We start from the raw sequence: 12,705 nt of genomic DNA, 5'->3' as shown, positions 1-12,705 counted from the left end.
TACAGAATCCAGCAATTCAAAGTGTTGAGTGTATTGGTTATTCATTTTTCTTGAGACACTTCTTTAAATTGCAGAGAATTTTCTTCAGATATTTTGGAGATACTAAAATCTGGTATTAATATTGATTCATGAGCTTATAGTTATCCTAATAGGGATTATCCAGATTTTAGTTACAATAAATTCTAAATGACCTAGTAATTTTTAAACTTCAAAGATTGTATTTTTAATTTAGATCCTTCAAACATGACGTGAGAGGAAATGCCCGTGCCATGGTGAAACTGATGAACAGTGCTGACACTGCAAAACATTCTTTGTCAACCTTGGGAAGTGCCAATTGTTTCCTTGACTCATTGTATGAAGGTCAAGATTTTGACTGCAATGTGTCCAGGTAAAACTGCAGTTCAAACAACTTAAACAAAAAAATTCCAAGTGTATTCACATTTAGGTGTAATTTTCTCACTTTGGGTTTTTCGTTTGCTCATTTGAGGTTTATTAGCCCTCTATAAAAGGAGAGCTTTCCTGTCTTTACTTCTGGGGTCCAACTCTTGTCAGACTAAATAACTGTTCTCAAAGTAATCATGTCAGCTGTGATTGCCCTGTTATTTTACAGCTACAAAGAGCAGTGTGTGAAAAGGGCTTCCTAGATCTTTGAAAGAAAGATGAGAGAAGACTTGAAGTTTGAGATTTGCGAGTTTCTCTTACTGAATAGCAGTCCCACCTGTATAGTCCCTAGTTCTTTGTGGGGCTTGCACATGTATCAGTGGTTGTTTACTATAACTTGATCATTACCCCTGTGTGGCAGGCTGTATTCTAAGTACTTTCTATGTATTAACTCTCAAATTCTCCTAACAACCCAATGAGGTAAGTACTGTTATTTTCCTTACTTTGCACAGGAGGAAGCTGAAACACAGGTTTCATTTCTTGTCCGAGGTTATCCAGCTAGTAAGTGACAGACCTTGGATTCAAACCCAGCTAGTTTTGACTCCAGAGTTCCGTTACCTATCACAGTACTTTGAGGATTGATCTCTTTCTTGGTTTTATTTGCTCTGTCATCCATTGGCAACATTGTAAATTTTAATAGCTTTTATGACATTTAGTAAACACAGGTTTAATGTGCATAAAATTGTTTTTAATGCTCATATCTTTTACATAACCCAAAACATTGCTTACAAATGATTGCACCTTCACCCAGGAAGTCCAAGGGAGGCCGTTGTCCTATCATCCTATCATTTTGCATTGCATATTACTCACAATAATAATAGCTACTGTTAGCACAATTTAAACCTCCCAACAAGCTAACGGATGACTTGGAAGCATAGTGAAAATGTCCAGAATTACAGTATTATATTATTTTTAGGCTTTTACTGACTCTGTGGTTAAATCCTCTCTTCATCTGGCCCTTGTAGTTGAGCTTCCTCACTCTCCCTGGGCTTTCCCGAAGACTCTAGGTCAGCACTGCCACCTGTGGCTGTTTAAATTTTTTAATTAATTACAGGTAAATAACATTAAAAATTCGGTTCCTCAGTAGCATTGGCCACATTTCAAGTGCTCAGTAGTCTCATGTAGCCAGTGGCTCCAGAAAGTTCTCTAGATCTTTTTTTTTTTTTATAAATTTATTTATTTTATTATTTTATTTTATTTATTTATTGTTTCTGGCTGCGTTGGGTCTTCGTTGCTGCACAGGCTTTCTCTAGTTGCGGCGAACGGGGGCTACTCTTCGTTGTGGTGCGCGGGCTTCTTATTGCGGTGGCTTCTCTTGTTGTGGAGCACAGGCCCCAGAGCTCGCGGGCTTCAGTAGTTGTGGCACACGGGCTCAGTAGTTGCGGCTCACGGGCTCTAGAGTGCAGCCTCAGTAGTTGTGGCGCATGGGCTTAGTTGCTCCGTGGCATGTGGGATCTTCCCGGACCAGGGCTCGAACCCGTGTCCCCTGCATTGGCAGGTGGATTCTCAACCACTGTGCCACGAGGGAAGCCCCCTCTAGATCTTTTAAGAGAGATATCAAACTGTAATCTAAAAGATAGAAAGTTGTTAAATTGAATTTAAATCTCTTTTGTGGCAAGAGAGTCTTTATATTAACTTAGTGCTAAGTTTGTCCAAGTACTCAGTATATGTTTGCTTATTAATAAGGAAATAGAAGGAAATAGAATTTATTAAGAAGGAAAAGAAGGAAATAGAATTTGTAATCTTATTTGCTAGCATTTAAGCTTCTCAGGTGGTGCAAAAGAACTAAACTTACGTGCAGCATAGGCTCAGACTATAAAGAAAAGTAGTGAGAAAGAATTTTGTAAAACTTTAACACATAAAAATAGCAAAAATTTCCAAATGATGGTTTGATTTGGATCAATAGATTTATTGTCAGAAATGCCATACACTGAGTATTTATTTTTAGGTGTTTTGAAAGCTTACAAGCAGGCTATGGGTAAGATAATCTTCCACCTGAATTTAATACTAAACACCTTCATACATTTGTAGATGGATTACCTAGACTTTTTCGCCCCATGATATTGCACTGCTGGGTGTTTAATATCCTGTTCTGATCATAAGCCTATTCTAAAGAGATTCATCACAGTAGGTTTTGGCATTAACCTTCACAAGAAAAAGATGTCTTGTTTGACTTTCTTCTGTGTCTTCTCTTCTCTGTGTGTATGTGCATTTGTGTATGTGTGTGTGTACAGAGCAAGATTTGAACTTCTCTGTTCTCCACTTTTTAATAAATGTATAGAAGCAATCAGAGAACTCTTAGAACAAAGTGGATTTACAGCAGATGATATCAACAAGGTAATACTTTTGTATTTTCTTATTTATGTTGGGAGTAATTTTCGATTTGGAATTTAGGAAACAGCCCCTTGGTACTGAAAGGATATTTTTATACATTTAAATATTTTCTTAGCTTATATTAGGAAGTAAGGACATCGATTAAATTTTGATTAATGGCTCTAATGAACTCATAGTTCTGTATGTTCATTTTCTTAGCAAAAAAGACTAATTCCTTTTCAGTATATTTTTTTATATGTAAGCAAAAACTGACAGATATTAGAACATTTGCTATGTGTCAAGCACTGTTTCTAAGCGTTTTACATGTATTAACTTGCTGAATCCTCACCAACAGCTCCATGAAGTAGGTGTTATTATTTATCCCCATTTTATAATTGGAGGCACAGAGGTACAAAGGTATAAGTAACTTCATGGTAATTGTGTGCTTAGTGGTAGAGCTAGGATTTAACTCAGTGTGGTTCCCAAGTCTGCTCTTAACCAGTACACCAAACTGCTTCTCTCTGCTTGCTGAGAAATATTGCATATTTGCTTGCATAAGAAAAGATTTTGAGACTTTCAAAAATATTCCAACTGTTTAATGTTATCTTTTCTCCCAAGATTATTTCTACTCATTTAAAATACATATAAATTTTTTTCATTTTTGTTAATAAAGGAATTTTCATATAAGAAAACTCAGAAAATAGGTAACCAGTGTTTTATTTTGTAATAAACTAGTCTAATTTGTATGCACAATTTTGAATTCTATGTTCCTTAAATAATAATATAACCAATTTCTTTGCCCCTGTTACTATGTAGTCTTCATCAACACAGTTTTAAATAGACTCAATATCCTAGAGAAGGAAGAGCTCCATAGATTATTTCATTGTTCTGTTTGGACTCCTAGATTGGGTCTTCCCCTCCCCAGAACAGTGATGCCCGTCTTTTCCCACATTTAAGGTTATTCCTTGGGATAGATTCCCATAGTAAAATCATTGGGTCAAAGAGTATAAATAGCTTAAACCTATTTTTACCTTCAGTTACCTTCCAAGAGAGTTGAATTAACTCATGCTTTTCATCAGCAATATGAGAACAGACATTTTACTGTAACCTTGCTGACAATGAGTTTTATCATTTAAAGATAAATTTTCCATTAAGTAGTTGAAAAAAAGATATATTTTTACTTTATATGTTATTGGCTACTATAGGATTCTTTTAAAATATTTATTATTAATATTATTAAATAATAAATGTTTAATTTTGTGTTTCCTTATGTGTAAATATTTCATATTCTTTGCCTGTTTGGTCAATTAAATCTTAGTATTTTTTAAAATATATTTGTGTAAATGCTTTATATAATCAGAAAATTAACTGCTGTTTACTATAATCTTCTTTTGAGGCATACAGTTTACTGCTTAACTTTGGTCCTGTTATGGAGGAGGGTATTTGATACACTGAGGTTTCATTTATTTATCTATTTAAATCTGTTGGTCTGTTACTCTGATTTCTTCAGCTGCTTCTAAGTTTATAAATTCCATCTTTGTTCAGGTGTATTTAATACTATTTTCTTTTTGCTATAGTTTGAAAGTTTTTATAGTTTCACTATTTTGCTGTATGCTGTAAGATGGAAGTTGCATTTTTTTGTTTTTTTGGTGGAGGTTTTCCCTTCAATTTAGTTCAGTAAGTATTTTTTTTGAATACTTATAACGTGCCATGCGTTGTGCTAGGTGATTGGGAGGTGTGTGTTAGGTGAAGGTGGCTTATAAAGATTAAGGCGCATGGAAGAGTGGTACGAGGCAGGGGTGGAAGGGAGTGAGCTTGGAGACAGACCCACCTGAATTGGAAGGCTCTCGGTGCTGATAGTTCCAGAACAGACAGATCACTTAATTTCCTGAGCCTTACTTGTCTCTTCTTATTAAGGAGGGTGATAATACTTAACTTATAAGTATATAAGTATAACTTACTCTATAAGGTTGTTATGAGGATTAAATGAAATATCATGTGTGGCACAGGGTGTGGTGTATTGTAGATGATCAGTTAATGTGAGTTCTCTTCCTTCATTAACTGGTCATACAGCCCTCACATTAGATACCACAAATGGTAGGATCCTCAATTGCTTGACTAGAGGTCAAGTACATTCTTAGGATTAAGAATATTGTTAAAGAGATACTTCTAAAATATAAGCTTTTGAGAACTTAAAAATATGGAGTTGTCTCTGTAGTTTGTTGACCTTGAGGCAGTAACAAACAACCCCCAAGTCTCACTGGTTTTCTACTGTAGACAATTTTTTCTTGCTAGCGTTTCACGTGGGCAGCTGAAGGTGGCCGTAGGTCTACTGTTATGGCTCTTTTTTCCGTGCTTCTCGTTCTACGACCCAGGCTAAAGGAGCAGCTCTCTGGGACGTGCGGTGTTCTCACGGTGGAGGGGAAAGAGGAAGAGAGATGGCGGAACGTGCAGGGCTTTCAAAGCTTCTGCTTAGATACGTTGTACTTCAGTGTATTCACATTCATTTGGCCGAAGCTAGACATGACCAGGCCTGAGTGTGGGCAGGGAAGTCTCCACCTGCACGGAGGGGTTGCAAAGTCAGGGCAGTGGCAATGGGCGGGGAAGTATAATCCTCTTATGGGGATGGAGGGAGGGCTTTACAGTCATTGACACATTTAATCCTCACAGAGGCATCAGGAGATAGGCACCGCTATCTCCATTTCCAGAGGAGGAAACTAAAAAGTTTCCGAAGAGGTTAAGTGCTTTGCTTAAAGTAACGCTGGCACGCACGTGCCGGCGCTGGGATTGGAGCTCACAGTCTGCCCCCGCAGTCCGTGCTCTTTCTTTACTCTTACGCTCATCGCCTTTCCCATTTTATTATCGGGCAGTCTAGTCTTAGGAGTATTTGGTTTTTCCCGAAGGAATCCTCTCATCGCTTCCTTGAGAAGGACACGTCTGATCTCTGAGGAGAGGGAGCGTCAGGGTTCCTACGCTAATTTACGTTAGACTTTCCTTTGTCCCCCTTGTGTTCAGCACCGTGCTCCCCTCTCGCCCCTGCTGTCCCCAAGCTGGGCCGAAGCCCTGTGTCTGAGGCGGGAGGAGGCGCTGCTGGGTCAGGGCCGAGGTCTGGGGGTCTGCTGGCCCCGTGCGCGTGCTGGCAGGGCTGCTCTGCACCCGGTGTCCCGCTTTCACCTCTCGGCTTGGCCCTCGCTTCCTGTGGCCTTTGGTGCTTCGCAGTCCCAAGCCGCTCTGGGTTCTGTGACTCAAACCACCTTGCTTCCCCTTTGGTTATCTCAGGCCACATCAGCTTTAAGACAGTTACTTCTCTCCCTTTCAGCTTCCAAAATTTGCTGAAATCTCAAGCTCAAGTTCTCTCCTGCATTTATTCTGCCATCTATATCTTCTTAAACTCCCTTATTGTCTACGAGTGGGCTTGTAGAAGGGTACGTAAATATACCGATGCAGTTAATTCTCGCCATTTTTACCAAGCATCCAGACTCTTCAGCTGCAATTTTAATACCTGCATAGTATTTTGTTGCATTGATGTATCATAATTTACACAACCAATTATTTGTGTTGAGTGTGTACGTTATTTTGGTTTTATAAATAGCAGTCTTTGTGGCTTTGTTAACATCCTTCATTTCCTTGGAATAAGATTTGTGAGTAGAATCCCAAATTTTAAGACTTTTAATATTTATCAGATTGCTCACCAAAAGCAATTTACTTTCTGAGTAGGTGTAAACCCTCATTATTAACGTTGCAACTTTAAAAAATTCTTTTTATTCATATTTTTTTTTTCAGGATGCTTTAGAATTATTTTTTCAGCTTCTTAGATAAGAATCCCTTTGTGATTTTGATGCAGTTGCACTAAGCCTGTAAAATTTTGGGGGGTGATATGTTAACTTTATAGTATTTAGTTTTCCTAACCACAAAGTTGGTATCTCTCTCTGTTCAGATCTTCTTCAATACTTTCTTATTTTTTTAATTTTTTATTGTTTTTTTAAGATTGATTGATTGATTGATTGATTGATTGCTATGTTGGGTCTTCGTTTCTGTGCTAGGGCTCTCTCCAGTGGCGGTAAGTGGGGGGCCACTCTTCATCGCGGTGCGCGGGCCTCTCACTATTGCGGCCTCTCTTGTTGCGGAGCACAGGCTCCAGACGCGCAGGCTCAGCAGTTGTGGCTCACGGGCCCAGTCGCTCCGCGGCATGTGGGATCCTCCCAGACCAGGGCTCGAACCCGTGTCCCCTGCATTAGCAGGCAGATTCCCAACCACTGCGCCACCAGGGAAGCCCCTTCAATACTTTCTTGAGTTATGTGTTTTCTTAATCGTGGGATTTCTGGCTGTTGTGAATGAGATGTTTTTTATGCTTTTATTTATCAATACTAATTTGGTTTTGCTGATAGAATACTTACTGGTTTTGCCTCTTTATCTGATACTCTGCCACTTCACGAACTCTTAGTATTAATAATTTTTCAAGGAGTCTTCTGAATTTCCTAGGCATGCATTCAAATTCATTTACTAGTTAACACACAACTAATGATTGAGCACACCTGCTCCGTGCAAAGCGGGTTCTGGGCACTTCGGACACAGCAGTAAACATAACAAAGTCTTTGCCGTCAAGAAACAGTTAAAATAATGCCCAGTTGTGATAACTGTTATGAAGCAAAATAAAGCAGGATAAGGGCATAGCTAGTGACAAAGGGTGATTTTGCAGATAAGAATCCCATCTAAGGAGATGGCTTTTGATCAGAGCCCTGCAGGGACTGAAATGAAGGAACAGACTGGGTGAATATCTGCCGGTTTTCCAGGCAGAGGGAACAGCCAGAGGGGAGCAAGCTTGGTATGTTTAAGGGGCTGCAGTGGGGATGGGACTGAGTGAGCCAGAGGGGTGGGAGGAGGGAGCAAGGGACCAGATCACTGGGAAAAGCAGTTGCAGTGGAGTTACGGAGGGAGACACCTTCCTGGAGTGAGTTTAAATAGAAAAGAAAGTGAGGCCATGGACACGATGAATATAAATAACTCTTGAGCAGTTCTGCTAAAAGGGCAGAAGGAAAATGGGGTGGTAGCTGGAGTGGGCTGTGGGCGTTGGGAGAGGGTTTTATCCGTGTGTGGTGATACTTTTATCTTGCATCTCTGTACCCCTCACTGCTGCTGCCTTTTTTTTTTTTTTTTTTTTATTGGAGTTTAGTTGATTTACAATGTTGTGTTAGTTTCCGGTATACAGCAAAGTGAACCAGCTATACATATACATATATTCACTCTTCTTTAGATTCTTTTCCCACACAGGCCATTGCAGAGTATTGAGTAGAGTCCCCTGTTCTCCCTTCTTGTTTATATTTGATTGCCTTGGTCAGGCCTTGAATATTTTAGTTGACACTGGACCTCTTTCTTTTGTTCTCTTTATTAGGGGAATAGTGTTAGTCGTTTACCAACAGATTTAATTACTGGTAACTGGTTTGAAATAGATTCTCTTTATGATATTGAGCATTTCTCTTTTTTCTATTTAAAGGTGTTTTAATATGAAATAGGTGTTGAGTCATTACAATTGCTTTTGGACACCTGCAAGACAATCTTATGGTTTTCTTTATGTTTGTCTTCAAATTATTTGATGAATTATTGATAATTTCCTAATATGAAACTATCATTGTATTCCTGGGATAGATCTTATTTGGTTATGAGGAATTATTCTTTTGATATATTACTTAATTTTCTGTGATAATTCATGTATCATTTTCATGCTGTTCATGCTAAGTTAGCAGAAGTGAGATGGGCTATTTCGAACTTTCCTGCCTTACGCATATTTTCTGAATAAAGTAACCCCTTTTAACATCAGACACTGAAAAGGGGAATGGTCCTGTGCTTTGGGTTGCATTGGTCTAAAGAAGTGCCTTAGCTTCTTGCCTCCAGCTCGTTCTCTCCTTCCTGGATGATGAGATGGGCCATGGCTTATCGGTATGTCCCCAAGGCTTCCGTTTAGGGGGAGTCAGAGGCACATGGCTGAGTCTCAGGCAATGAGCAAGTGAGAAGCTGGAGCCAATGCTCAGACCTTTGCTAACCCTTCCTCTCCCCACCTCCCTTTTTTTTTCTGTCCACACAGCATGACCTGCTCTTTAACAGTTGGCCTCTTCTAAGGTTGTATAACTTTGTAAGCAGAGGCTACTTTTCTCTTTTAAAAGCTCCTGAGACATACTCAAAGAAATAGGGGATTTGCAAGTGCTTGAACTTACCTAGAATGACAAAATATCACAATGTATCGAATTCATTTACTCAGAACAATACCTTCTAAACCAAGACATCCGGTGCTTTAATTTACCTTTATTCCAAGGTAACATAATCATGCACGATGTTCTTCAGGAAATAGACTGATAGTACCTTCCTTTTCTTCATAACCCAAGGCAGAGTGTGAGAGAGGGTCCATGCTCATTTCATTTCATCATGAAAAATATCTACTCACAAAATAGGTTCGCATGACTACTCCAAAGATAGCTGTAGAATTCTCAAGTCAGTCTTCAATTCCACGATGTGGGAATATGATTTTAAGTTATCACTTTCATATCTGTAAATTAAGTTCAACATAAGAAAGTGTGCCAAATCCCTTGCCTTGTGAGTTTTCCAAAATACCCATTTCTCTAGGAATAAGCAAATCAAATCCTTTACGGGGACCAAAGTATCAGTAGTGTTTATATGGAATTCAGTGTCAGTCATAAGCACGTCGTTGGCTCCATCGTATCCGATGCACTGATGCTGGGATTTTTCCCAAAGATGAAATGAAAGAAGGTCAGTTTCTTTCCGCACATAAAAATACAGTATGTGTATCTTAGGCCCTACACCACAATTAAGCTGCCCAGATGCCATGTAGTACAGTAGACTCGCTGTACCATACCATTCTTCCAAAAAGAAGTATGTCCCCTAGCCATTTTTCTTGAAACACACAGTCCTGTTGATCTTTCTTGCATTCTCCTACTAGTTTGAAAACTGGGTTTAGAGAGTAAAGAGTTTCCCATTGAACTCTTTGCTGTAAGAAAAGTAAGAGCACGAAAAAGTACGATTGTAAGTGGCAAGTGACCAGTAGCTGGTGGGAGGGCGACGGCAGGTGGTGGTGGGCTGGCCACGTGCACCCGGAGCTGTTCTAGCCGAGAAGGGGTAGCTGCTGATCCACACCAGTCACTGCCGTCCAGCGATGCAGGCCGGTGCTGTTGGAGCCTTGGACCTTTTAACAGACTCTCAAAACTGGGACTTACCGTCAGACGTTTTAATGTTTAAATGTTAGCATCTAATGCAGAACTTTTGAAAACATTATGTGAAGAGAGAAAATACAGCTTGCCTGATAGAATTTGCAAGTTGCTACTTGGCAACCGCTACTCCAGAACGTGTTGTTTTATTGCTGTTTGTTTTTACTGTTTTGTTCCTGGGCTATCAGGTGCTTATAAAATGGAATTTAATACGTTTTCATCTCTTTAAGTATTCCAGATTAGTGCATAATGCATAAATATTCTCTGTTCCTCAAGACTTCTAAAGAATTTGCCTATAAACACATTTTGTCTGAAACTAATTTTTGAAGTATATTTATAACTTTCATAATTTCTTTTTATTGCTTCAATTTTGAATTAAAGTATTTTATAGACCTATTGCATACTGATCTTAAACTTTTAACATACAACTTTGCATAATGTTCTTGTAATTTTTAATTTTACATAGCTTTTGATATTAAAATTTTAAAGTATAAAGAAGTTATTTAAATTAAAACTGGCCGATTTTTCTCTCTTTTTATTTATTCATCTTTTTCTTTCTGAGTTTATCTATTTTTTTCCTTCCCTAGGTTTTGTAGATATTTGTTTTATTTTTTTTGCTCCAACTCCTGGCACTACAACCCCACAAAACTTTCTTAGATTTTTTTTTCAGGTGATATATTTCTCTTTTCTAATTGTTTTATTTCTGGTTTGCACTTTATTTCTTCCAGTCTTTCCAGGATACTTTCATTATTTTTATAAATGTTTATATTGAACATTAATTAATTTATTTCATTTTTTCCCTAACCAAAAAATTAACTACCATTTTACTCATTAGCAGCTTGGTTTTATTCCACAGGCTCTGATACATTTTATTATTTTCTTTATTTTCAGAATAATCTATAATATTTTCAATTTTCCTCTTTAAGTTTGCAAAAGAAATCTCAGACTAAAGAGTAAATGTTTAAAGAATTTATTAAAATTAAAATTTTCTGGTTACTGTCAGCATTAATAATGACACACTATTAGTACTTTTTTACCCTTTAAATGAGAATACCAAAAAACAAGATTTTCCAGGGGTTTTTTTTTTTGTTTTTTGTTTTAACACAGCACCACTTATTGCTTATTTATAAAGCATTTTGATGTTGACTATAAGAAGTTCGTGAAAAGGCGTAACCTCCATTTTTATTCTCATGGTATTTACGTGGGATCAGACATTTTAGAGAAGACTTTCCTTTTAACTTACCTCCAAAGCAGACTTTTGGGGGAACTCTGCCGAGGCAAACCTGCTTTTCTTTATTCTTTGTAGCCCTGAGTTGATGCTCCTCATGCCCTTACCTGCGGAGGAACGTGGTCTCCCTCCTCGTTTCACAGCTGATGTGAGCGGGGCCTCATTTTCATCAGTTGCTCATCTTCTCCACCACATGGAGCTTTGAGAACATCCATATATAGACTGAAATAAGTAGTGATTATTGATGATTTCCCTCCTTGAGAGAACATATTCAATATTCTGCATACCCATGGAGTTACAAGTGTTAAACGTATTAATTAAGGAGGAAATTAAAATATTTAGAAAGGAGCAATTTTATTCAGCTTTATTGAGGTATAATTGATAAATAAAATTGTAAGGTATTTAAAGTATACAACATGAGATTTAGTATATGTATTGTGCAGGGATTATTACCATCAAGTTAATTAACACATCTATCACCTTATATATTAACCTTTTCTGCAGGAGGTGAAAACACTTGAGTTGTACTCTCTTAGCAGATCTCAAATATACTACACAATATTATCAACTGTAATCACCATGTTATACATTAGCTCCTCAGACCTTATTCATCTTATAACTAAAAGTTTGTATGTACCCTTTTACCATCCCCTCCCTATTTTCCCCACCCCCTCAACCCCAACCATTTTTCTGCTTTCTGTTTCTATCAGTTGTTTTGTTTGTTTTGTTTTAATTTAGACTCCACGTATAAGTGATACCATGCAGTTTTTGTCTCTCTGTCTGGTTCATTTCACTTAGCGTAATGCCCTCCAGGTTCTTTCATGTTGTTACAAATGGCAGGACTTCCTTCTTTAAACTGAATAATATTGCATTGTATATCTGTACCACATCTTCTTTATCCATTCATCCACTGACACACACTTATCTTTCCATAGTATGTTTCCAAATACCTTGGCTATTGTGAATAACGCTGCAGTGAACATGAGAGTACAGATATCTCTATGAGATAGTGATTTTGTTTCCTTTGTGTATATACTCAGAAGTGGGATTGCTGGATCATAAGGTAATTCTACTTTTAATTTCATGACTAGTTTCCATACTGTTTTCCATAGTGGCTATACCAGTTTACATTCCCAACAGTGTATAAGTGTTCTCCTTTCTCTCCATCTTCACCAGTATTTGTTATCTCTTGTCTTTTTAGTAATAGACGTCTTAACAGGAACGAGGTGATGTCTCATTGTGATCTTTATTTCCATTTCCCTAATGATTAGTGATGTTGCGCACCCTTTCAGGTACCTTCGGCTACTTGTAAGTCTTCTTCGGAAAAATATCTATTCAGGTCCCTTGCTCATTTTTAAATTGTGTTATTTGGTTTTTTTGCTATTGAGTTAATGAGATTCTTGTGTATTTCGGATATTCACCCCTTTTTTTTGTTTGTTTGTTTGTTTGTTTGTTTGTTTATACTGCAGGTTCTTATTAGGCATCACTTTTATACACATCAGTGTA

The 12,705-nt window shown here is 37.9% G+C and overlaps 1 protein-coding gene across 4 annotated transcripts in view; it reads left to right on the top strand.

Moving 5' to 3' along the window:
- Positions 1–12,705, top strand: part of HSPA14 (heat shock protein family A (Hsp70) member 14) — a 39,706-nt gene that overhangs the window by 14,534 nt on the left and 12,467 nt on the right. For all 4 annotated transcript variants that reach the window (XM_036842242.1, XM_036842239.1, XM_036842240.1 and 1 more), the window contains 2 exons: positions 233–388; positions 2,676–2,778. In XM_036842242.1, coding sequence (XP_036698137.1) covers positions 233–388; positions 2,676–2,778 — 259 coding nt within the window. The remainder of the gene's footprint in view (positions 1–232; positions 389–2,675; positions 2,779–12,705) is intronic.

The sequence above is a fragment of the Balaenoptera musculus genome, chromosome 2 (assembly GCF_009873245.2).
Source record: "Balaenoptera musculus isolate JJ_BM4_2016_0621 chromosome 2, mBalMus1.pri.v3, whole genome shotgun sequence".
In the NCBI taxonomy this organism is placed as follows: Eukaryota; Metazoa; Chordata; class Mammalia; order Artiodactyla; family Balaenopteridae; genus Balaenoptera; species Balaenoptera musculus.
The sequence above is the reverse complement of the archived record's forward strand: the minus strand, read 5'-3'. Positions and strand labels throughout refer to the sequence as shown.